Source organism: Tarenaya hassleriana, unplaced genomic scaffold (genome assembly GCF_000463585.1).
Source record: "Tarenaya hassleriana unplaced genomic scaffold, ASM46358v1 Cleome39, whole genome shotgun sequence".
In the NCBI taxonomy this organism is placed as follows: Eukaryota; Viridiplantae; Streptophyta; class Magnoliopsida; order Brassicales; family Cleomaceae; genus Tarenaya; species Tarenaya hassleriana.
The window spans coordinates 583,511-609,104 of NW_010966822.1; the positions used below are offsets into that span (position 1 = coordinate 583,511).

Here is a 25,594-nt window from a genome sequence, read left to right on the forward strand (position 1 = left end):
TATACACATATATAGATATATATGTATCATATGTATATATATGTATATATGTATATATAAATATATTTATATATGTATATAATTTTAAAATTTTTATAAACATGTTTATATATGTGTATAATTTTATGAATATATATAATTTTTAAAATTTTATTTTTATTTTTATTATTTTATTTTTATTTTATATTAATTAATATTATTAAATATTAGGGATTGATGATGTGGCAGATGACTAGGATGTCATGTCAGCATTAAATAATATTGTTTTTCGTTCAGGGTTTTATTTGCTAATTTTTAAAAGTATAGAGTTTTAATTGCCAATTTTTAAAAGTACAATGTTTTTTTGGATAAAAAAAAAGTACAGGGTTTAAATTGAGACGAGAGAAAAGTACAGGGTTTTAAATGGAATTATCCTTTTTTTTAATTTGTGTGTTTAAGTCTTACTATATCTAAAATGAAACGGAGGGAAATCTGCTCTTGTTTTGTTTCATAGTTAAATTTTTTTCTAAACTCCATCATCTTTTTTTTTTCACGTTCTTGTTTGTTTCTACTTTGTACTAACATTTTTTTTGGTAAATACTTTCTATTAACTTCACCATATTATATTTTTTTTCGGCTATGGACGTCTAGTTCCTGCATGATCTTTAACCAATCATGGACTCAACTTGACAAAAACAAAATCAATGATTAAATTTGAAGTACAAAATTCAGTGTCTGCATTGTTTTATATGATTCATAAAAGGAAACAGCCCGGTTTTCCATTTCTGCATGAACACCTGGTTTTGACCGGTTTGGTTTGATGGAGATCTAAGTTTTAGTTGAACTCCAAAACCGGCATCCCATCCGGTTCAGAACGATCGAACCCGTCTGTCTGGTCCGGTTCTCAAAATAGTTCACACGGGCATGCGAATTAGGAATTCATAATTTAACTTAATATATACATAATACATCTGGGCTTCTTAAAGTTTGGCTAATTACATAGACCAACACCATATATATGCGCTCAAGCATATGCCCGATAATAATATTAGAGGCCTTATAACATGAATCCGCTAGCATTTTACCGCAAACACGAATGTAATGAACCAAACTTTTCGTAATCATTGCTACTTAATTTTCATGATAATTTTTGTTATAAAAAAAGAGAGACAAAAAGAGACGTGTTTCGATTATATTGTCTGACGACTTACGTGGGATTTTGATTTATAACCAATGATTTCAATTGCGAAAAACAAAAAAAGGGACTATTAAAACATTATGTAAATTCCGCATGATAGCAACATTTGACAACTGAGGCATCCGGTTATTGACGGTACCAATGATTTTTCACGTTTTCTCGTTGGTATAATCAATGGCTTGCGAGTGGATACGTACAGAAATCTGCGCACGAGATCTTGACCAATAAGGACGTGTTTACATTAGTCTCCAACGATAAACGAAATTGAGTAGAAAGAAAACTTGGCTTTTTAAATATATGAAATCTAGGCTATAAATTCATATTATATAAGATTATGGTGTATTATTCAATAGTTTTATTTAGCATGTCCAAATATAAATATTGTAATAGAATCTTGAGAAGTACTTATGGCCCAATATCCAACATTGGAAGAAAATAAACAACAAAAAAGAATTTCCCCAAAAAAATCATGTATTTTTTTTTTATTATAAACAAAAAATATATTCTTATATTTATTTACCGAAATATATTTATACTCTTCAAATATCAGATAAAAAAACTATGTACTTTTTTTATTACCAAACAGACCCTATACTTATATTTGTTCGTCAAAATATATCTGTATTTTATAAATTCTAATAAATAAACCCCTAAACGCAAACGCAAAAAAACCGCGGTAAAAAATCAGTCCGAACCTAACCTAACTGGTATATACTCGAACCAAATCGAATCGATTAAAATAATATATCAGATTGGATATAAATATTTCAAATCTGAAATAACTATAAAAAGAATAAACCGAACTCGAATTAACCATAATCGAATATAACCGTTTATCTACCTATATATCATCAATTAATATATAATATATTCTAAATTTAATTAGAAAAATTAATATAATGATATTGGATTCACTCGAATTTGAAATATTCATATCCAATCTAGTATATTATTTTAATCGGTTCGGGTATATATCGGTTGAGTTCGGTTCGATTATTTCGGATTTAAAATATTCATATCCAATATGATAAAATATTTTAATCGATTCGATTTGGTTCGAGTATATATCGGTTGGGTTAGGTTCAAACATATTTTTTATCCCATTTTTTTTACGTTTGCGTTTAGAGGCTTATTTGCTAGAATTTATAAAGTATAGGTATATTTCGGCGAATAAATATAAGTATAGGGTTTATTTGGTTATAAAAAATACATAGTTTTTTTGTGATATCTGAAGAGTACATGTGTATTTCGGCGAATAAGTATAGATATTGAGTTTTTTTTGTAATAAAAAAGTACAAGATTTTTTTGTTGACTTATGAAAAGTACAAAATTTTTCTTGGTGATTTTCCTAAAACAAAAACAAAAAGCTAAAATTAATTTATTTATAAGTGCAAGTGTCTACCTACCATTTTCACTAGGGTGGAACATTTCGGAATTTGATTTGAGAACAATCTATTCAATATTTTAAAATTTGTACTAAATTAGTATAGTACGTTATTCGGTTTGTTTCGGTTTGTTTCGGTTTAGGTTTTGGTACGGTTCGATTTTGGTGTTTATTAACAAATTTAGATTTTCTTTAAAAAATTTCGATTTTTCGAAAATTTTATAAAATTTGATTCGATTTTGGAAAATTTAGTTCTATAAAAAATATACCGTTCGAAAAATATTAAATGGTATGATTCGAAAAAAATATCGAGATTTTAGAAATATTCACAGTTATGAGTTATTTGGATTATTTCTACAAATATTTATTTTCCTACTTTCTACAATTAATTTGAAGCCGACCATTTGCATCCACTTTGAATAAATGATTAAATTATTTTTCGTTCTTTCTAAAATCTTATGTTGCTTTTTTGACTATATTCTATATGACTGGCCCATCTCTTATACGCATTTCATAAATTTATATGATTTTAGTGGACAACACATTTTTATTTAACTAAGCTGTAACCGAATAAGCTCATGCTCAGTTTTTACCTAACCAAAAAACAGTGTTTTTTTTTAAAAATTTGATCATTAATCTTTTTCCTAATATCTTTCAATCTTAAATTGTTCCATGATCTGCAGAATTTCTTAATTTCGTCAAATTTATATGCTTTAATATATGTCTAACATCAAGTTGAGTAAATCACTCAAATATACCAAACCTGTCGCAGTAATTTCTTGGATACACCCAAAAAATATAACCCATCCATTAAATTTTTTTCGAAAAAACCATATTATCCTTGATAAAACCATGTAATTATAATTACAACGTCGTAATTGATTCTAAATAAAATTGCAATTGATTCTAAATACAATTATAATTGATTCTAAATAAGGTGGTAAAAAAATACATTTAATTGTTTACAAGATCTTTAGTTGTTATACGATCGTAAATACTTTTTTTTTTAGTTGTATGCTAATTATATAACAGTCGTAATAAAATCGTAAAAAATATGAAAAAAAATTATTTCGAACTTTTTAAACCCAAAAGTGATACAGAATTGAAAAAAAAATTTACTTTTTTTTTATGTATCGCTGAAATTGTTGCAACACATTTAGTCTATTTGAGTTATTTTCCCCATCAAGTTACAAATTTTGAATTCGAATTTTAGCAAAGGAGACAAAAAAAAACAAAGCATTGCAACTTGTAATCAATGACCATATAAAATAAAGGAGCAATCACAAAAGCAAAGGAAGAAAAGGGTAAAAGCAATAAAAGCATTTGTCGAAGAGCATAGAATTTTCTCTATTAGATTATTGATAAAAAAAAAAGTTAGATTTTTTAATTTAAAAAAATATAATAAAAAATGAACAAAGCTCGAGACAACTCTTGTTTTCCAGCATTTTGTCCTCACTTGCCCAGTTCCCACACCTTCACGTGACCTTCTTCTTCCTCTTCCAACAACGTTGGTCACCGAGTTTTGAAAAAAAAAGAAGAAAGAAGTTAAAAAAAAACCACAATCAGATTCAGATCTGCTAACTACTTCTTACATGACCGCATCAACGGCGTAAATATCTTCATAGTTCAACTCCACCCATGTCTCAACCACCTCGTAGCTTCTCTTTAGTGACTTTACTAGTTTGCTCTGTTTTCGCCATAGCCGAAGCTTCTAATGCATGTTCTTCTTCTTCTTCTCCATCGCTTTGTCCACCCTTTAATTCATCTCCGCCTTTCCCCTTCTCTTCTTCGCCGGGCTGTGGCCATCCCAATTTCCAGATCCATTGCGCGACTCCACGCGCCGTCGTCCTCATCAACAACCTCTCCTTCTCTCTCCTTCGCTACGACCCTCAGTCCACCACTCTCCTTCTCTCTCCTGTGTCTTCGCCGCGTCTGCACTCGAACCGGAGCTACTGTTCTTCTCACCGGTTCTCCTCCGTACCCGTCCAGTTCATCGACCTCTCCGGTTCGCCGTTCCGGGTCTCTGACTCGTCCTGCTCTCGTCTCTCGCTTCTCCGGCCGTGCTCGCCTCTGATTCTACCGAACTGTAGCCATTGCCCTTGGGACTGCAAGCTCTTGAAGAATCCCGCCCGGATTCTCCATGGCTGTGAACGCACTCGCGGTTCGTCGTCGTTGGCCGAGCAAGGATGTCAGGGAGATCTTTTCGGGTTTCTGGATGATTTTTTCTCCAGATTTGGTTTCGAAGTGGAATGGGACGAATCTCAGGATCCGTATTTCGTCAAATGCAGATCCTGCGTTGCCAAGGACGGAGTCTGTGGCTACAATTCATCCGATCCGAACAAGGGCTTCCTCTGTTTTCAATCAAGATCCGAATTTTCACCCGTCTGGGTCGTCGGCCGGGACAAACGAGTCAATCACGTCGCCGTGTTATGTCTGATCTTCGCGCTGACATGTCTTTTGATGGCTGTCTCCGTCGGCATAGCGATTTTCCGATCACGGAAGTCGAGAATGTCCTCTGTAAACGAAGAAGACCCGGCGGCTCTGTTCCTCCGCCGCCACCGCTCCGCCAGTCTCCTTCCTCCGGTCTTCACCTACGAAGAGCTTGAATCCGCCACCAATAAGTTCGACCCGAAGCGCAAGATCGGAGATGGCGGATTCGGGTCGGTCTACTTGTGCCACCTCCGCGACGGCCAGCTCGTCGCCGTGAAGCACCTCCACCACTACGGCGCCTCCGCCGCCGCCGCCGGCAAGGCTTTCTCTATGAAATCTTTCTGCAACGAGATCCTGATTCTCTCCTCCATCAATCACCCGAACCTCGTCAAGCTCCATGGTTACTGCTCTGACCCGAGAGGTCTCCTCCTCATCTACGAATACGTTCCCAACGGCACACTCGCCGACCATCTTCACGGCCGGAAAAGTTTATACCGGAAATCGACGTTGACGTGGCAAGTTCGCGTCGAGATAGCTCTTCAAACGGCTTTGGCTTTAGAGTATCTTCACTTCGCCGTTACTCCTCCGGTAGTCCACAGGGACATCACATCGTCGAACATCTTCGTGGAAAGGGACATGAGAATCAAAGTCGGAGACTTTGGTCTGTCCAGGGTCATGGTCTTGTCCGTGACGACGACGGTTACGTCAGCATCGTCGTCGGAGTACGTGTGCACGGGCCCGCAGGGGACGCCGGGATACTTGGATCCGGACTACCACCGGTCGTTTCGGCTAACGGAAAAGAGTGACGTGTACAGTTACGGCGTTGTGTTGATGGAGCTGATAACCGGAATGAGGGCGGTGGATCAACGCCGTGAGAAGCGGGAAATGGCGTTGGCGGATCTGGTCGTGTCCAAGATCCAGATGGGCCTTCTCAACCAGGTTGTCGACCCGCTTCTTGCCCTAGACGCCGCGGCGATGTCCGGCGGAGACGGCGGCGGAGTCCCGGCGTTGGCGGAGCTGGCTTTCCGGTGCGTGGCGGCGGACAAGGATGATCGCCCCAACGCGAGGGAGATCGTGGCGGAGCTGAGGAGGGTCGGGAGGTGTACACGTGGGGACGGTGATGACGTGGCGAAAAGTTGACTACTTGACTAGATTTCCGCTGATGGTGGCATGATGAGAAGGGAGGGTGACGTCATACATGGCCCCACGTGCGCATGGTTATGTGGGGGCCACCGAGCTCTAATGTCAGATGGCACACTCGCATGAGTTGAGTTAGAACTACAACTACTTGGGAGTGCGGTTTCATTCGTGTTCTTGAGATTTTGCAAAGTTAGTTAAGAGATCTTCAAGTGTACCTACTTCGATCTGGTGAAATACATCATCCAACTTTTATTTCAGATTGATAATAACTTTTTTTCCATCATCAATCTTCTATCTTTCTATATAGAAAAGTATTTTGTTTAGAATTTAGAATATGAAAGATTTTTGTTCTGTGATTTTTATAATAGAGTCAAATATCATTTAAAAGAAAGAGAATGAGTAGTTTAATTATATATACATTAATCACAAAGTTCGAGAAATCACATTAAGTTAAATTGTTGTTGTTGTGTCTGTTACCTGTATATATATTTATTTAAGTTCACGAATTTGAAATTTAGTTTAGATATGATATCACCGTCAATATCGAGGAAGAAATCTGGATACCCTTTATCCAACTTATTGAATTTCTTCGACTGCAAACAAAGGAAGAAGCCGAAGATTATCTGGAATTATTCACAGGTTTGCCTTCTTATGTTTGGGAGGTGACAAAATGTGGAGGAATTGGTTTGGACGTCTTTGGCCCTCAGTCTTTGGGTAAAGTAAAAGATTTCTCTTTTCTATGTTTTTTTTTTCTTTTTTATATATTTTTTAAATTAGTTTTAAATTTTAAAATTTAATTGTTTTTTTAAAACAATATATCTGATAACCAAACGAATTTTATGTACCTCTCTTGCCGTATGAGAGATGATTATTCGATCTCACAATATCATGATCAACTTATCGATCATTTAGTTCTTTGCATACAAATGAATATTATAACGAACTGCAATTTAAACCTTGATTTCATAATATTTCTATGTTGTCATGCACATATTTTTGTTGGCAATACATACATATATATACATATGCATGTACGTACATATATATATATAATTGCAGTGGCGGATCTAGAGAATTCTCTAACGGGGGACAATCCAGTTTTTATGTATGATAAAACTTAATTTTATATAGGGGCATTTCATAATTTTACTCAAAATTTTACAGATTGTGTATAAAAAATAAAAAAAATTTAATTGATTGAATGGGGGCATGTGCCCCATACACTTACATGTAGATCCGCTACTGTATAATTGTATATATATATATATATATGTGCATTTATATCTTAAATTTTTTTGTTGGTTTAAATACTCTTAAATTTAAAATACACATGTCAATTAATCAAAATATATATCCACGTGTCTATATATATTAATATGGTATATGTGTGTGTATATATATAAGACCGCATTCGATTATAAGTAATCAAGTTAAGAAAACATATTTTATTTTCAACTAAAATTAAAATTTGATAGATCATGTATATGGTAGTTGCCGATGACGTGGATGACGACTATAAGGTTAGGAGAAGCGATGTGCCAAATGGAAAATTGATGGTTTGTTAAATCTTTAAACCAAAAATATTAAATTATACAAAATATTATAAAATTAACAAAAATATTTATCAATCTAAAGATATCAAATAAATACATAAATTCCACTATAACTATTAGCGATTAATCAATGTATGATAAATAGTTTTTCTACTAACATTTGCTTAACTCTCATCAAGATATGATGAATAGAAAATATTAAGGTTTTAATAAGATGTAATGTGAAATGCTAGTTTGGTTGGGTGAGTATCTCTTAGGTCATTGGATTTTTATTTTGAATATTTTTCAAAGACTTTATCAAATTGAATCTTGAAATGTATACTTCGAATGAAATGTCATTGTGGGATGAGTCTTATTAGAGTTTGTTTGAGTTTGGTAAGTGGTGTTTTATTTGAAACTCTAACTTTTATCATGGATATAGTTTACGAGACGATGACAGATCTTTCACGTATGAAGAACTAATATAACTCTCCCATCGCATAATCAAAATTCTTAGAACAGGTCATGGAGTATAAATATAAGGAAAATTGGGATGATTAGAATAATGAGAATCAAATTTAATAAAATACAGATCGAACTAAATAAAAGACTCAACTAAATGAGGATATAACTCAGATTTATTTAAATTAAAAATGGATTGATTTCTTGTTAATTATTGTGATAAAATATACATAACACACAAATGTGACATAATCATAGTGTTGTATTTCATTAAATTGGTTTAATCAAATAAATATCTATAAATTTTAAATACTGATAAGATTATATAGGTTAACATTATACTAATATTTTATTATAAAATATTTATCAATCTAAATATATTATTATTGGATTTCTAACACAAACCAAATTATTATTATTATTTAAAACTGTATTTTGGTAGATTTTTCAATAATCACATTATTGTGATATCCCTTGTAAGCAAAAGTATAACTTTAAAATTAATAATATTTTTTTAGTACCTAATATCAATAATTTCTCTTATAAGAGCATAATTCAATGCCAAAGATTAAATGTGTTCAATAACCGAAAACTCTTAATATATTATTACTTCACCAAGATAGATTGAAACGCAAATACATGTGATACAAAATAAGGAAGGATGGATGAATTTGAAAGAAAACAAATATCTTCTCTCATCTTTTGCTTGAAAAACTAAAAAAATATTCTTTAAATTTTAAAAAAAAAAGCTAGAAGAAAGAAAAATGAACTCAAACATAGCAATTCTTTGATTGATCGATCCAAACTTAATACATCCTTGGCATTTTAATGTTATTTATAGCAATTAAATTTTGTTGAAGGTTTGCTGGGAGAAGTCTCTATGTCATGCAGAAGGTTCTGGTATGATTAACTAGGAAACCGGATAACCGAAGCCGATTGAAAATTGCATAAGTGAACCGGACCAGAACGCAGCGTTTTACCAAATGCGTCGGATCAACTGAAAACGGCGTAGTTTTAGAGTTGAGGAACGTAGTCGATCCGCACTTAAACAGAGGCACATGAGACCTTCTTCTTTAGTTCATTTCTCTTCAAGTTTTCTGAGTTCTTGGGTTCTCTCTTGTAAAGGGTTCGACGACTTGTGAATGAGAGTTCGATCGTGTTTGTAATACTCAATCACTATATAGTGATTGTCGAAGCTTTCTCGGCCGAGACGTTGGATTCACATTAAATCCGAACTCGTTAAACCTTGTTTTGGTTTAGGGTTTGGAAGTATAAATTTCAACCTAAAACAACATTTTTCCAGTTTTTACACTCGAAACATTATTAACAAGAAAAGACATAACTCAAACCGGATTTAATCGAACTGTCTTAAACAAGATTGTAACTAACAGAATGACTAGAGATTGAATTTTTTTATGGCGTACTCAGTGAGCTTTTCAACGGTGGGCATGTACGCCTTGACGGCGTCGTGGGCGCAGAAACTCTCCGAGCATCGGACAAGACCGGGAGTTTTGTCTTGCCGGAGAAACTGGACGCCAGAAAATCTCTCGATAACCCAGAGAGGTCCCAATATGGAACCCCAAGCAATATCTACGAATCCCATACTGTCACCTCCGAAAAAGTCTCTGCCTTTACTGCACTTCTCAAACGCTTCCTCCAATTTCCCTAAACACTCGTCCAGATTCGCCGCCGCAGCCTTCCTCCCCTCCTCATCTTTCGCTACTGCAACTCCGTTAATCGCTGCAAAGCACTGTAATACATATATACACATATATACAATTGTAATTCTAGCTGTATATACACACACAAAAACCAGTCACATATATAGTCAAATGTCTTTACCTGTGTGTCGATGTACTGACCCCAGAATCGAGCCATGGCCCGGTCGTGGGGATCGGTCGGGAAGAGAGCTGGACCGGAGAGCCAGGTCTCGTCGATGTACTGAACAATGTTGAGGGATTCGCAGATGGGTTTGTCGTCATGGATGAGGACAGGTACTTTCTTGTGGATGGGGTTGTATTTTAGGAGAAGTTCGCTCTTTGAGTTGAGCATTGCTTCTTCCACGTACTCGTAAGTCACGGACTTTAGGTGGAGAGCTACTCGTGCCCTCACCACGAATGGGCTCGACCAAGTGCCCAGCAGCTTCACGCCACTGGAGCCGTCGCTAGCCATTTTAGATGTATGAGTGTATATATCCACCATAACCTTTAGGTGATTGTTGATTGATGCAAAGGGAGTGTTTTTTGTGACCTTTATATACAGTTTTGATTCATTAATAGAAGAAAATCTTCTCTCTCTCTCTTTTTTTTGTTATAGAAAGTTGTGTGCTTGTGATTCATTAATAGAAGAAAATAGTTTGATTAATTTACAGAAGGATATCTTCTCTCGTTGTTTTTTTTTGTTGAAATTTATATACCTGTGATTCATTTATAGAAGGAAATCTATATAAAGATGGTCTTCATATAAAATCTTCTCATTCTTATCGAAATTATAGAATTGGGGCTCATTCATTGAAGAAGATCACTGAAAAAAAAAAAGAATCCAATTCTCTGCAAACATTACAGACACATTTAGGTGTAATGATTTGTTACATCTCAAACCATATAGAAAGAAAAAAAAAACATCCATCTAATTTGAGCATCGAGACATATAAAGAAAAGTATAGATGGAGAGGCGCATAAGTAAATTCCTTTTCTGCTCTATTATGGCGTAATTTTAACAACACTATAACAAAAATGAAAAAAGAATCCAATTCATTACAAAACATGACAGACACGTTGAGGTATTATTACATCTCAAACCGTATTAATTTAAAAAAAAACAACGTTAACCTCATTCGAGACATATATAAACAAATGTAAAAATGGAGATAACAGGCAGCAGAACAAAATTCTTTTTTTTTTTTCATACTAAGGCTTAATCTTGACGATTGAACTTGAGCATGGCGAAGGCAGCGAGCCTCTCGACATCAGGAATGACATGTTTGACGGCATCGTGGGCACAGAACCTGTCGGCCCACCGGAAAAGTCCCGGCGTCTTGGTCGGATTAAGGAATTTCACGCCGGAAAACTTCTCGACGACACGAAGTGGACTCAGCATCGACCCCAACCCGATGTCGATGAATCCGATTTCGTCCCCTCCGAAAAACTCTCTCCCTTTGCTGCACTTCTGAAACGCTTCTTCCAAAAGGGCTAAACAATTCTGTAGTTTCTCTACTGCCGCCATTCTCTCCCCGTCGCCTTTTGCTCCGGCGACGCCATTAATGGATGTGTAGCACTGCGCAAATTAAACATACATGTATGTACATGTCATGCGTATATATAGAAACAGAGACAGCAAGGAAGAGAAAACTATTCTGTTACATTTGAAACTAAAACATTTTAAATATGAAGTTAAGAAAGAAAAAAACATAACTACACAAGAGAAAGGGTTTGCTTAGTGTTGTGAGACTTACGTGTTCATCAATGTACATATCCCAAAACCGAGCCACGGCTCGATCGAACGGCTTAGAGGGAAGGATGGCGTGATCCGACGACCACACCTCATCGATGTATTGAACGATGTTGAGGGATTCACAGATGGGTTTGCCACAGTGGATTAGGACAGGAATCTTCTTGTGGATAGGGTTATATTTCAGCAAAAGATCGCTCTTCGAGTTGAGAATATCTTCTTCGAGAAACTCGTAGTCTAAACCCTTGAGGTTAAGAGCGATCCGAGCCCTCAAGACGAAGGGGCTCGGCCATGCGCCGATCAGCTTCAGATCGTTCAAACCGTTCTGAGCCATGTGTGTATTAATTTGGTATGTATGACCCAAAAAAAAAAATCAAATCTTTGTGGTTAAGTGCGAAGGGAAGGTGTTGTTAACTTTATGTTTTTGTTGTGCGCTTTGGTTTTGGTGGATGTGTCTATGTGAGTTGCCATGTTTATATAGAGGGGAGCTTCCTTTTTTTTGTGATTGGATTTAATTTATGGTTAAGATTTTCTCACATTGGCGGCTTACTGATTTGGTTGGTGAGTCTTTTAAAATTCCAAGGAATTTTGAAACTTCGGCTTAGTTTCCTGCTTCCATTAGTTACGGAGCTTACTATTCAAAAGATTGTATTATTTCTCGTTTTGTGGTTATTTATTTATATTCTAATTGTTTACATTTTAAGAAAAAAAGTGTTCACGCGCACACACACATATATATATCTATATATATTCAAAATTATGGTCCGAACCCTTATATTTTAAAGTGAAGTAAACAGTAAACACCCAACCAAGTAGGTCACAAATCTTTACTCGTCTCCTTTTTTAAACTGAATTGTTGAATTTTGATACATGCTCTCATGCTAAAGCTCAAAAAAGTAATATTTAAATTATATATTTTGGGAGTTCATTTTTGACAATAATGTTTTAGTTTTGTCTGTATATTATCATACTGTAGGAAGAGGTGGTGTGGTCAATTCTTTAGGTTTGACTTAAATACATGTATATTATCCATATTACTTGCCGATAAAAGAAAACGTGCGTCTGAATTTTTTTTTAATAATATTACCAGTCAAAAAGGTACAATTATGTAATACGATATATGTTGCTGTCAATTGTGTTTGTGTTTGGACCGCCACCACGAAGTTTCGTATTGTTGCTACTTGTTGGTTGTGATCGCTTGCATGTCCATGCATGGTATTAATAGCTATGTAAAACATTTAAAAAAAATCCAACTTCTACGTGGAGTTTTCATCTATATATAGGCACGTACCAGAAAAATATGTTCTGAATATTTTAATAATATGATGATTAAAAAGGAAAATAATAATTTGGTTTATTGGTTACACATATAATTTAATATAAAATTTCATTAATTTTATATGAATTTTTACTCATATCTGTAATATTATCGATTTATATATATATATATTAGTTTCGTAAATAATTAAATTAATTTTTTTTATAATAATAGTTTATTGGATCTTCTGATTTGAAATGCAAAAGAAAATATTTAACATTTTAAAAAAAGGAATATATGTTCCTACATAAATATTAGACACTGACTAACACAAACTGTTATTACTAGACTAACATGGGCAGTGGTTGGGAAAAAACCCCAGGTGAGTTGGCAAAGAGCATGTCTTTCATACTGAGAGGTTGGGGGTTCGACTCCAGCCGCTCACATGTCACCTATCAGTTACAGTTGATTCACCTCTCACACATGTATCGCAAACTCGTATGTGTGGATTTGGATTTATTCGGTTCTGCGTGCACTAAGGGTGTATGCTGCGATTCCTGTGTTAGCGAGCCGCTGTGAGGTCACCGCTGTGACCGGGGGTCAGCGAGTCCCAAAGGGCTACAGCTGGGGCCGAGCTTCCCAATGCATAAAAAAAAATGGGCAGTGGTTGGCAAGTGGTGTCATGTAAACGCAGGTCAAGTTTTCGACTTTTCACGAGGGAGATATAATTTCTGGATCAAAAGACCTATATATTAGGGATGTCAACTGATAACATGTATTTTGGTGACATTTTGGTATAGGATGTCTAGTGCGTTTTACTCGGTTTTGCATATTTATAGGCATTCTAGAGTACATTTGGTCTCGATATTGCTTGATTGATTTCTTTGGTGTCAAAACAGGTATTCATGCATAAAAGAGAGCAAAATGAGTGGAAAACATGGATTACGGAACATCACGGACGAAACGGGAACATTTGGAGTTGTTCTGGGGAAAAACATGAAGCCTAAAAAGTCAGATCTTGCAAGCCCAATAACTTCCACTCTACAAGTCCAAATTATGCGTTCTCTATCTCATTGGAAAGCTCTCTTCAATATCTACGCATAGACACTAATTCACACAAATCTGACGTTGGAGCAAAAAGTTATGAGCAAATCTGTCAAGCATGTTCGAGTTGAAGAATTGACACGGACCGTGTTGCATTCGACACGGCCGTGTTGTGTCCGTGCTGAAAAAAGTGAAGTTTTGCTCAGTGAATTGACACGGACCATGTTGTCATTCGACACGGCCGTGTTGATTCAAACTCGCCCATGTTCAGCCCATGTCTAAAGTGCAGATTTTTAACAGAGAATTGACACGGACCGTGTTGCATTCGACACGGCCGTGTTGCATTACGGAAAAACTTCCTATTTTGCATCTGAACTTCCATTTTCAGAAAGGAAGAAGCCCAGCTGCCAAGCAAATAAATAGAAGACGTCTTGAGCTTCAGAAATCATCGAGAGATCACAGCAGAAGCCAGAGAACTCGAGAGAGAATCAAGACGGAGTTTCCCGGGAGCAGAGATTGAAGAACCGTCGTCGAGAGATCGCTGCGAGTTTCTTCTTTATCTGTTTCTATGTTTCTTCTTATTGATTTGAATTCATTTGTTGTTATGGGTTGCGAGTAGTCGTTTCACTGTACGTAGCTAGGAATTTAACCTTGTAGGGATTTGTTTGGTTTTTATTTTCCGAGACTACGTTATTGATACCCGTCGGTTTGATTGAATTGAGTTTATTGCTTTTGATCTTCTTGGCCAATTGATTGATTGATCTTAGATTCTGATTGATAACGAGAGTTAAAATTAGATTCGGAACGAATTCATCCACTACAAAAAAAAAACCCAAATTTCAACCGGCAAATCCGTTGGAAATGGCCGAAAATCCGTTGGAATTCGACTTTTCCAACGGATTTCCAACGGATATATCCGTAGGAAAACAGTCGTTAGAAACGCGGTTCCGTTGGAATTCCGTGGCAAATTCCAAACGGAATTCCAACGCCGTCATCCGTTGGAATATTTCAACGGATTTCCAACGGTTCTTCCGTGGTATATTTCCAACAGAATTCCAACGGATTTGTTCGTCGGAATATCTCAAGGATATTCCAACGGATATCCGTGGCTACTTTTCGACGGGACCGTTAGAATATCCGTTAGAAATATTCTAACGGATTTACAACGGTATTTGCCATGGAAATCCGTTGGAATATCCGTTGGAAACGCCGTCGAAATGTTACAACGGTATTTACAACGGCAGTCCGTTGGATTTGGAAATTGAATTAAATATTTATTTTATTTTTTTATTTATATTTATATATATTATATATTAATAAATATATATATATAATAAAACCAAAATAAAATTAAAATATTAAAATAAAAAATTGTTCGAATATTACAGAAAATATAAAATATTTTCAACAATAATAATTAATTGGCACTACGGGTTTCTTCGTCTTCGCTAGTCCCGAGATTACGTCCCGTCGTTTCTGCTCCCGAGCTTGAGGCGTATTGTGGAGTGGTCGATCACCCCGCATAAGCTCAACGATTTGTTCGAGGTTAGTCACTTGTTGCCTCGTTGCTGCAAGATGTTGCTCGAGTGTTTCGATCTGCCGTTGTTGTTCGAGATCGCTCTGCATGCCAGGAGGAATTGCTGCACCGAAATCATCGAACAAATCTCGCTGCAATCCTCCTAATCCATAGATGCAGCCCTTATTTGGAGAGACCGACTGAAAAATGATGAAAATATTTAAAATTGAAATAAAGTATTACTAGCAAATATATAAATATGTAATTAATTAATTTCTAATCACATCTAAGATTAAAAAATGTGTACCTTTCGTATGGCTTAAGTTCTTCACAATTCAACAGTATATATGTGGCGATGTGATTGTACTCTTGTACAGTTAACCAATATTCTTCAGATTTGCCTCCGAGGTGTCCAGTAGGCTGAAAACTTTCGGGAATAAGTCCGAAACATGAATCATAGTGGTAGAGATAACTTATATCGTCTTCGTTGATAGCCCTCCTTTTCTTCGTCTCAATATGAGATTCAAAATAGAAAGAACTGAAGTAGGAGATCTCATCTAACAAATACTGTTTGACGATAGATCCTTCCACTGCTGCTTTGTTTTTTGCCTTCTTCTTCAGATGGAAAAAAAATCGCTCAAATGGACACATCCATCTAAACTGTACTGGACCACCGTATATCGCCTCATCTGGTAAATGAATAGGTAAATATTCCATCACATCAAAAAATGAAGGTGGAAATACCTTTTCCAATGCGTAAAGTATCTCAGGAATGTTGCCTTTCAAAACCTCTAGGTTACTTCTTCTCAGAGATCTTGCACATATATCTCGAAAGAATGTACTGATACTGCATAACGCTCCGTGGACACTGGGTTTCAATAGCTCCGCAAATGCAATAGGAATGAGTCTTTGCATGAATACATGGCAATCATGACTCTTCATTTCCATAAGCTTTAATGAATCAGTATCAACACATCGCGCCAATTTGGATGCATATCCATCAGGGAATTTAACCTCTTCTTTTAACCATTTAAACAAGACCGTTTTACCTGGTTTTGTGAGTCTGAATATCGGCACAGGTGTGTGACCATCACGTGTCAACTCCAACTCTTTTCTCTTGCATATATCTTTCAAGTCCTTCCTCGAGTTGATGTTATATTTACTTCTCCCTGGCACATTCAGAACGGTGTTGATGATGTTATCAAAAAAGTTTTTCTCTATATGCATAACATTCGGATTAATCCGTTGGAAATATCTGTTGGAATTTTGCATTTTTTTGTAGTGTTCGAATAAATTGATTAAGACTATTGAGAGATAGGTTAATCGGTTTAGGAACTATGACAGTGATCGTTAACGCGTTTGATATTTTAATCTATTAGGTTGAGAGATCGATAGGTTAAATTATTGGATAGTGGATTTAGGACTTGAGAGAGCCAAATCTGATATTAGAACTTGAGATCCCCGATTAGAGTTCGATATTCGTAGATTCTCCATCCTTATAAACAATCCTTGCGCGTTAAGGTTATCCCGAAGCTACGGTTGTTTAGTTATCTAATTTTACTTAGTTGGTTTATTGTTTTATTTCCGATATTCACATACTTCATTCCATATTTCCTGGTCTAATTTTTTGTCGAGTCTTGTTCTTAGAGTTGACTATTCCCTGTGTTCGACCCTGGTACTATAGTTGATCCGTATCCTTGCGATATTCGCTGTATCTAGGTTTTTATCACTTGAGCATTATTTCTATACCCAGATTTGCGTTATCAAGTTTTTGAATTTTTTTTTTCAATAAACCGAATACAATAAATAAAACCACAAAGATCCCTACATAGCAAATCCCTAACCTGCACCAAAAGAACTACTTGCTAAACATCGAGACGTCAGGGTTCATATCAATACAACAAAACATCGTAAAATAGAAGGAAAGAGGAACGCTTAGTCGATTTCTCGGTTTTATGATCTCCGTCTTCTACTCCGATCTCTTGCTTCCTGATAATCGCCCTCTTTTCTTGTGCTCTTGGTTTGTTTTCTGATAAAAGTCTTGAATGAATTTCGACCTAGAGGCTTTCCCCTCTTATTTCCTTTCGGTTTGAGAAAAATTGGAAGTTTTCCCAAATCTGGGGGTCGAACCGATTGTTTCGGCAAAGACAAACCGATCGGTTGCACTTTCTGAGCAATTTTTTAATTTCTGCGATGCCGAACCGATCGTTTCGTCTATCCCGAAACGATCGTTTCGTGTCTCTAAACAGTTTTGACAGACTTCACGAATTCGCTCATAACTTCCTGCTCCGATATCGGATTTGGGTGATCTTGGTGTCTATGTGTAGATAACGAAGAGAGCTTTCTAATAATGTAGAGAGTGCATGATTTGGACTTGTAGAGTGAAAATTATCGGACTTGCAAGATCTGACGTTTCTTGAGCTTCACGTTTTCCCTGAAAACACTCCAAATGTTCCCGTTTTGTCCGTGATGTTCCGTAGCCAATGTTTTCCACTCCTTTTGCTATTTTATGCGTGAAAACCTTTTTAAACACCAAAGAACACAATCATGCAATATCGAAACCAAATGTGCCCTAGAATGCCTACAAATATATAAAATAGAGTGAAATACGCTAGACATCCTATATCAAAACGTCACCCAAAATACGTGTTATCATCAACCGAGCCAGCTCGGACCAGCTCGTTTCGAGCCAGTTCATTTTCAGCCCAGCTCCTTAAGCCCGTTTTTTATTTGGGCCAAAAAATTTCTGACTCAGCCCAAGTCGCTTAGCTCGCCAGCCGACTCCCGAACCGACTCATATTTTTTTAAATACCTAAAAAATCATATCAAATTATATAAAATCATATTCAAATGATACATCAACATAAAAAGAATATATCAATACATCCAAATCATACTTATATTCACAATCACAATCCATATACAAAAAATCATCTTCAAATAGATAAAATCACAATCCATCCATGTACAAAAAACTATTTTCAGATCTTAATCCATCCACGTACAATCAGATCCTAATCCATGTACAAAAAACTATCTTCAAATCCGAATCCATATATAAAAAATTATCTCCAAATCAAAATAATCATACAAAAAATATCAACACTTTCAAGTTTCAACGTAAGAAATTTTTTTTTACTCTAGCTTCCGAGCCAGCTCGCGAGCCGACCGAACTAGCTCGTTTGGGCTCAGCTCGTAGTGAGCTGGCTCACTCAGCCCATTTTTATTTGGGTTCAGATATTTTTAGCTCGACTCGGTAAAAAAGGAGCCAACCTCAAACTGGCTCGCGAGCTCGGCTCGTTTAGACATCCCTACTATACCTACTATATATAAAGGTTGGTGTCGTGTCGGATATTTAACTAATCAACGCGTCAAAAAAATAGAAGTTAGGGTTCTCCCATTATTTAAAAAAAATTGTTATTACTAGGGTTTAAATGCTAAGGACACAATCAGTGTTTGAATTTGAATTGCAAATTCAATCATAGCTCATGCATGAATCATGTAACTGTTACCATTGTAATTTTTTTTTCAACCAAGCCTAAACGTTTGAACGCTAGATCTAGTTATAAAAAAATATTTTTATTTCTCAAACAGTCCAAAACAATATGTATTCGTAATGTTGTGATGGACATTTGTTACTTACTAAAAAGGTGAATATAATCCTAAATAGATTGTTATGTAATTATTGAATAATTAGATATACATACAGCATCTCTCATATTACCGGAGTATATTATAGGTGTATTAATCTTATAGATTATAAACATCACGATAAAACATACACTTTTATGGTTATCTCAAACCATATGAAAGATACAAAAGAACAACATCATTGTCCTTTGGAACCATGGGCGGACCTATTTATGTATACCTGGCCCCATTCACATTTATAAAAAAAAAATATTACGTATAGTTTTAATTAAATCAATGCCGCAACATTTAAGTGGTGTCCCCTCTATTTTTTTTTTTTATCTTAAATCATCTTTTCAATTGTTTTTTCACCAATTTCACTTTCTCCTTCAGTTTTTTTACATTCTTTCCAACTCTAAATTAATTCTATTTAATCATTTATCAAATAAAAAAATTATAAATTCAATAATAATCAAATCCAACAAACTAAAACCAACAAAAATATGTAAGTATTCTGAATTTTATTTTAAATATTTTTTATGTTTTATTCATTTGTTTCTATATTTTATCATATTAATTGATTAGTTTTTATATAAATCTCATAATTGATTTAATAGGAAAAATTTTACAATGTAAAAAAATTAATTAACTATTTAACAAGATAAATTAAAAATTACTTACTTATATAACAGTTTCGACTTTCGAGTAATGTTAAAACAATTTTGCGCAGTCGGATTGTTAATCAATCTTTGAATAACTGTCTAAATTATTTCATTGAAAAAATATATTTCAAATAGTTATAAATAAAGTTGTTATGAATAATTTTTCAAAAATGAAATATGGTAAAGTTTAATTGTAAAACAAAAATTAATTTTGTGATTGACAATTTGATATATTTTTATTAGTTTTTTGTCTTTTGTATAATATTTATAATTATTGCTCCATTGAAAAATATTTATTGATCCGCCATTGTTCCGAACATTATGTCATAGAGACAGTATAATTAATTTTTTTTACGGGTTCTCGCAATTTAAGGATTGAACTTGAGCAACGCGAAAGCAGCAAGCTTCTCGACATCATGCATGACATGTTTGACGGCGTCGTGGCCGCAGAACCTGTCGGCCCACCGGAAAGTCCCGGTGTCTTGTCCGGATGAAGGAATTCCTCGCCGGAAAAGTTCTCCACGACGCGAAGTGGACTCAACATGGACCCAAATCCGATGTCGATGAAGCCGATGTTGTCTCCTCCGAAGAAATCCCCGCCGTTGCTGCATTTCTGAAAGACTTCTTCCAAAAGCGCCATACACCCTTTTAGCTTCTCTACCACCTGCATTCTCCCTTCTTCGTCGTTTGCACTGGCGACCCCATTGATCGATGTGTAGCACTGTGCATATATATAGTTATGTATATATGCATATTTATGTCTCAGCATGTGTGTGTATATCATCGCAAGGTGAGGGGGCGAAGTAAAGAACTGAGGAACTTGAGAATGAATTTTATCGAGTTATAATTTTACCACAAATTTTGTATACATATATTCTAAGATGAAAGGGATTTAGAAAAATTCACATATATGTACCAAATAATCACATATAATTTATATGTATACATGGGTAAAAGGTATGTTTTTGATATATTCATATTGATTACTATATTTTTATTAAATTATTATTTCATAAATAATTTTTTCTTTTTGTTGTATAAAATTTTATAGGAATTATCAAATGAACAAAGATTAATAATGTAATTTCTTGTATTTGATTAAAAACTTATTTTAGATCTATTATACATTTATTGAATCTTTATTCTATTAGTTTGAAATTTATAGTATATAAATTTTAAAAAAAAAAATTAGAGTTTTTATTAAGATTATAAAACATTAGTATTTTGTGGTTTAAGATTTGGATTGATCATTTTGAAAGATTAATATTTATTTGTTTTAGACCATTTGGAAAAGACTTTTTTAAGATTTTTTTATAAGTTTTATCATGCTTGAAGTTTATAATGAAGTTTGAATATTTGAAAGATTTGTTTAATTTTTTTTTGTATCTGTTAATGTTCATTCATAACCCACTTGAACTGATGTAATTGAACAGAATCAAAACAAACTAAATTAAAGTGTTTGGTTATAATTTATTATGCAGAAATCGAATCGAATGGAACCGATTAGATTCATATAATAGTTGGGTTATATTTTGATTGGCTCAAGCTTAATGCTCAAGTGTCATTTTAATGTTATTTATAGCAATTAAGTTTCAACGAAAACAACACTATTCGAGCTTTTACATGACTTTAAGACTCGAAACATTATTAACAAGAAAGAGTAATTAAAAGGGTAGAAAAACATAAACTGGATTTAATCTAACCAGTTATAACTGACAGAATCACTGGAGATTGAATTTCTTCATGGCGAACTCAACGAGCTTTTCAACGGTGGGCATGTACGGCTTGACGGCGTCGTGAGCGCAGAAACTCTCCGAGCACCGGACAAGACCGGGAGTTTTGTCTTGCCGGAGAAACTGGACGCCAGAAAATCTCTCGATAACCCAGAGAGGTCCCAATATGGAACCCCAAGCAATATCTACGAATCCCATACTGTCACCTCCGAAAAAGTCTCTGCCTTTACTGCACTTCTCAAACGCTTCCTCCAATTTCCCTAAACACTCGTCCAGATTCGCCGCCGCAGCCTTCCTCCCCTCCTCATCTTTCGCTACTGCAACTCCGTTAATCGCTGCAAAGCACTGTAATACATATATACACATATATACAATTGTAATTCTAGCTGTATATACACACACAAAAACCAATCACATATATAGTCAAGTGTCTTTACCTGTGTGTCGATGTACTGACCCCAGAAACGAGCCATGGCCCGGTCGTGGGGATCGGTCGGGAGGAGAGCTGGACCGGAGAGCCAGGCCTCGTCGATGTACTGAACAATGTTGAGGGATTCGCAGATGGGTTTGTCGCCATGGATGAGGACAGGTACTTTCTTGTGGATGGGGTTGTACTTGAGGAGGAGCTCGCTCTTTGAGTTGAGAATATCTGCTTCTTCCACGTACTCGTACGTCACGGACTTTAGGTGGAGAGCGACTCGAGCCCTCACCGCGAACGGGCTCGACCATGTGCCCAGCAACATCACGCCGCTTGAACCGTCGCTAGCCATTTTGGATGTATGAGTGTATCCACGAGATTTTTTAGGTGATTGTTGATTGATGCAAAGGAATGTTTGTGTGACCTTTTATATATACTTGTGATTCATTAATAGAAGGAGATCCTTTTTTTTTGTTTATTGAAATTTGTATAAATTGATTAATTGAAGGAAATCGTCTCATTTATTAAGGGATATCTTCTTTTTCTTTTTAAAAAATTTGTATACTTGGGATTCATTTATAGAAGGAAATCTTCTCATTGTTATTTGAAATTATAGAATTGGGGCTCATTCATTGGAGGAGATCTCATTTTTTATTTAAATCTTTTGTTCGTGTTTCGAGAAAGTTCTTACCCGACAAGGACGTTGTCGAAAAGAGAACAAAGCGTGCCATGTTAAGAATACATAAAAGAATAAAATGTATTAAAGTGCTTTTGGATAGAATCAAATAATTTCATGATCAAAACATTGGACATAAGACAACAAAACAAAATTTCATTTCACAGTTACAAAAAAGAGAAAAAAAAAGAATCCTATTCACTGCAAACATTACAGACACGTTTAGGTGTAATGATTTATTACATCTCAAACCATATAGAAAGAAAAAAAACATCCATCTCATTCGAGACATATAAGACAATAAATCAAAATTTGATCTCACTGTTACAAAAAAAAAAAAGAAAAAAAAAAGAATCCAATTCATTACAAAACATGACAGACACGTTGAGGTATTATTACATCTCAAACCGTATTAATTTAAAAAAAAAAACAACGTTAACCTCATTCGAGACATATATAAACAAATGTAAAAATGGAGATAACAGGCAGCAGAACAAAATTCTTTTTTTTTTCATACTAAGGCTTAATCTTGACGATTGAACTTGAGCATGGCGAAGGCAGCGAGCCTCTCGACGTCAGGAATGACATGTTTGACGGCATCGTGGGCACAGAACCTGTTGGCCCACCGGAAAAGTCCCGGCGTCTTGGTCGGATTAAGGAATTTCACGCCGGAAAACTTCTCGACGACACGAAGTGGACTCAGCATCGACCCCAACCCGATGTCGATGAATCCGATTTCGTCCCCTCCGAAAAACTCTCTCCCTTTGCTGCACTTCTGAAACGCTTCTTCCAAAAGGGCTAAACAATTCTGTAGTTTCTCTACTGCCGCCATTCTCTCCCCGTCGCCTTTTGCTCCGGCGACGCCATTAATGGATGTGTAGCACTGCGCAAATTAAACATACATGTATGTACATGTCATGCGTATATATAGAAACAGAGACAGCAAGGAAGAGAAAACTATTCTGTTACATTTGAAACTAAAACATTTTAAATATGAAGTTAAGAAAGAAAAAAACATAACTACACAAGAGAAAGGGTTTGCTTAATGTTGTGAGACTTACGTGTTCATCAATGTACATATCCCAAAACCGAGCAACGGCCCGATCGAACGGCTTAGAGGGAAGGATGGCGTGATCCGCCGACCACACCTCGTCGATGTATTGAACGATGTTGAGGGATTCACAGATGGGTTTGCCACAGTGGATTAGGACAGGAATCTTCTTGTGGATAGGGTTATATTTCAGCAAAAGATCGCTCTTCGAGCTGAGAATATCTTCTTCGAGAAACTCGTAGTCTAAACCCTTGAGGTTAAGAGCGATCCGAGCCCTCAAGACGAAGGGGCTCGGCCATGCGCCGATCAGCTTCAGATCGTTCAAACCGTTCTGAGCCATGTGTGTATTAATTTGGTATGTATGACCCAAAAAAAATCAAATCTTTGTGGTTAAGTGCGAAGGGAAGGTGTTGTTAACTTATGTTTTTGTTGTGCACTTTGGTTTTGATGGATGTGTCTATGTGATTTGCCATGTTTATATAGAGGGGAACTTTTTTTTTTTTTTTTTTGTGATTGGATTTAATTTATGGTTAATATTTTCTCACATTGGCGGCTTACTCATTTGGTTGGTGAGTCTTTTAAATTCCAAAGAATTTTGAAACTTCGGGTTAGTTTCCTGCTTCCATTAGTTACAGATCTTACTATTCAAAAGATGGTATTATTTCTCTTTTTGTGGTTATTTATTTATATTCTATTGTTTACATTTTAAGAAAAAAAGTGTTCACGCACTCACACCATACATATATATATATATATATATATATATATATATTCAAAATTATGGTCCGAACCCATATATTTTAAAGGTGAAGTAAACAGTAAACACACAAACTAGTAGGTCACGAGTCCTTACTCGTCTCCTTTTTTTAAAATTTTGAATTGTTGAATTTCGACATATATTCTTATACTAAAGCTAAAAAAAAGAGTAATAAATTCTATTTGGGAGTTCATATTTGACAATAATGTTTTTAGTTTTGTCTATATATTATCTCGTTTCTTTCATATTGTAGGGAGAGGTGGCTGTGTTCAATTCTTTAGGCTTGACTGAAATACATGTATATTATCACTTGCTGATTTAATTTATTCACGTCTGAATTTTTATTGTTTAATAATATTACCAGTCAAGAAAAGGGACTATTATATAATATGATATATGTTGCCGTCAATTGTGTTTGTGTTTGGACCGCCACCTCGAATTTTTGGATTTTTGTTGAATGGCTTGCATGTACATGCATAGTATTAATAGCTATGTAAAACATAAAACAGACACCTTTCTTTATTTGACCCGAAAAAAGATTCCAACTTCCACGTGGATTTTTCATCTATGTATATATTGGCACGTACCATAACAGCTATAATTATGAAGATTTTAATAATACGATGATTAAAATTGAAAATAATAATTTCGTTTTATAGGTAACACTAACACATATATGGAATCACGATGGTATGAAGGCCCAGAAAATATCTAACGTTTATAAAAAAGGGAACATGTAGGTTTTACTTCCTACATAAATATTCGATACTGACTCACACAAATTATTATTAGGGTTTAAAAGTTAGCGTTTGAACGCTAGATCTAGTTATAAAAAATATTTTTATTTCTCAAACAGTCTAAAACAATAGGTTTTCGTAATTTTGTGAAGGAGATTTGTTACCCACATTTAGGCGAATATAATCCTAACTAGATTTATGTAACTATTGAATAATTATTAGAGATATATAATATCGCGATATATTATAAATATATATTAGTTTCGTAGATTCTATCGGATATATTATAGAAAAGACAAGATTTTCTGAATAAACGTTGTGTTTTCCATTCAATCAAATTATGAATAGACATAAATTTAAGTCATATTAGAAATCCATGAATATATATATATATATATATATATATATTGATAATATAACTTGATAATATCACAAATATTGTATATATCTCTAATAATAATGAATCATGTTTCCTGTTTTATGAAAATTATATTAGGTCACATTTAATAGATATAGATCGAGAATTACAAAATAAAA

The 25,594-nt window shown here is 35.0% G+C and overlaps 5 protein-coding genes across 5 annotated transcripts; 1 reads left to right on the forward strand and 4 right to left on the reverse strand.

Moving 5' to 3' along the window:
- The first annotated feature begins 4,006 nt into the window (after nt 1-4,006).
- Nucleotides 4,007-6,414, forward strand: LOC104822936 (LEAF RUST 10 DISEASE-RESISTANCE LOCUS RECEPTOR-LIKE PROTEIN KINASE-like 1.5). Its single transcript, XM_010554302.2, has one exon. The coding sequence runs from the start codon at nt 4,200-4,202 to the stop codon at nt 6,129-6,131; it is 1,932 nt and encodes a 643-aa protein (XP_010552604.1). The 5' UTR covers nt 4,007-4,199; the 3' UTR covers nt 6,132-6,414.
- A 3,107-nt stretch (nt 6,415-9,521) lies between these two features.
- On the reverse strand, nt 9,522-10,297 carry LOC104822937 (glutathione S-transferase U13-like). The gene is made up of 2 exons (XM_010554303.1): nt 9,968-10,297; nt 9,522-9,875 (listed from the first exon to the last, which is right to left on the reverse strand). The coding sequence occupies exons 1-2, from the start codon at nt 10,295-10,297 to the stop codon at nt 9,522-9,524; spliced, it is 684 nt and encodes a 227-aa protein (XP_010552605.1).
- Nucleotides 10,298-10,861: 564 nt separating this feature from the next.
- LOC104822938 (glutathione S-transferase U11-like) lies at nt 10,862-12,003 on the reverse strand. Its single transcript, XM_010554304.1, has 2 exons — nt 11,580-12,003; nt 10,862-11,401 (listed from the first exon to the last, which is right to left on the reverse strand). The coding sequence occupies exons 1-2, from the start codon at nt 11,907-11,909 to the stop codon at nt 11,042-11,044; spliced, it is 690 nt and encodes a 229-aa protein (XP_010552606.1). The 5' UTR covers nt 11,910-12,003; the 3' UTR covers nt 10,862-11,041.
- Nucleotides 12,004-21,246: 9,243 nt separating this feature from the next.
- On the reverse strand, nt 21,247-22,295 carry LOC104822939 (glutathione S-transferase U13-like). The gene is made up of 2 exons (XM_010554306.2): nt 21,856-22,295; nt 21,247-21,763 (listed from the first exon to the last, which is right to left on the reverse strand). The coding sequence occupies exons 1-2, from the start codon at nt 22,186-22,188 to the stop codon at nt 21,407-21,409; spliced, it is 690 nt and encodes a 229-aa protein (XP_010552608.1). The 5' UTR covers nt 22,189-22,295; the 3' UTR covers nt 21,247-21,406.
- Nucleotides 22,296-22,691: 396 nt separating this feature from the next.
- LOC104822940 (glutathione S-transferase U11-like) lies at nt 22,692-23,992 on the reverse strand. The gene is made up of 2 exons (XM_010554307.1): nt 23,574-23,992; nt 22,692-23,395 (listed from the first exon to the last, which is right to left on the reverse strand). The coding sequence occupies exons 1-2, from the start codon at nt 23,901-23,903 to the stop codon at nt 23,036-23,038; spliced, it is 690 nt and encodes a 229-aa protein (XP_010552609.1). The 5' UTR covers nt 23,904-23,992; the 3' UTR covers nt 22,692-23,035.
- Between the last annotated feature and the right edge of the window lie 1,602 nt (nt 23,993-25,594).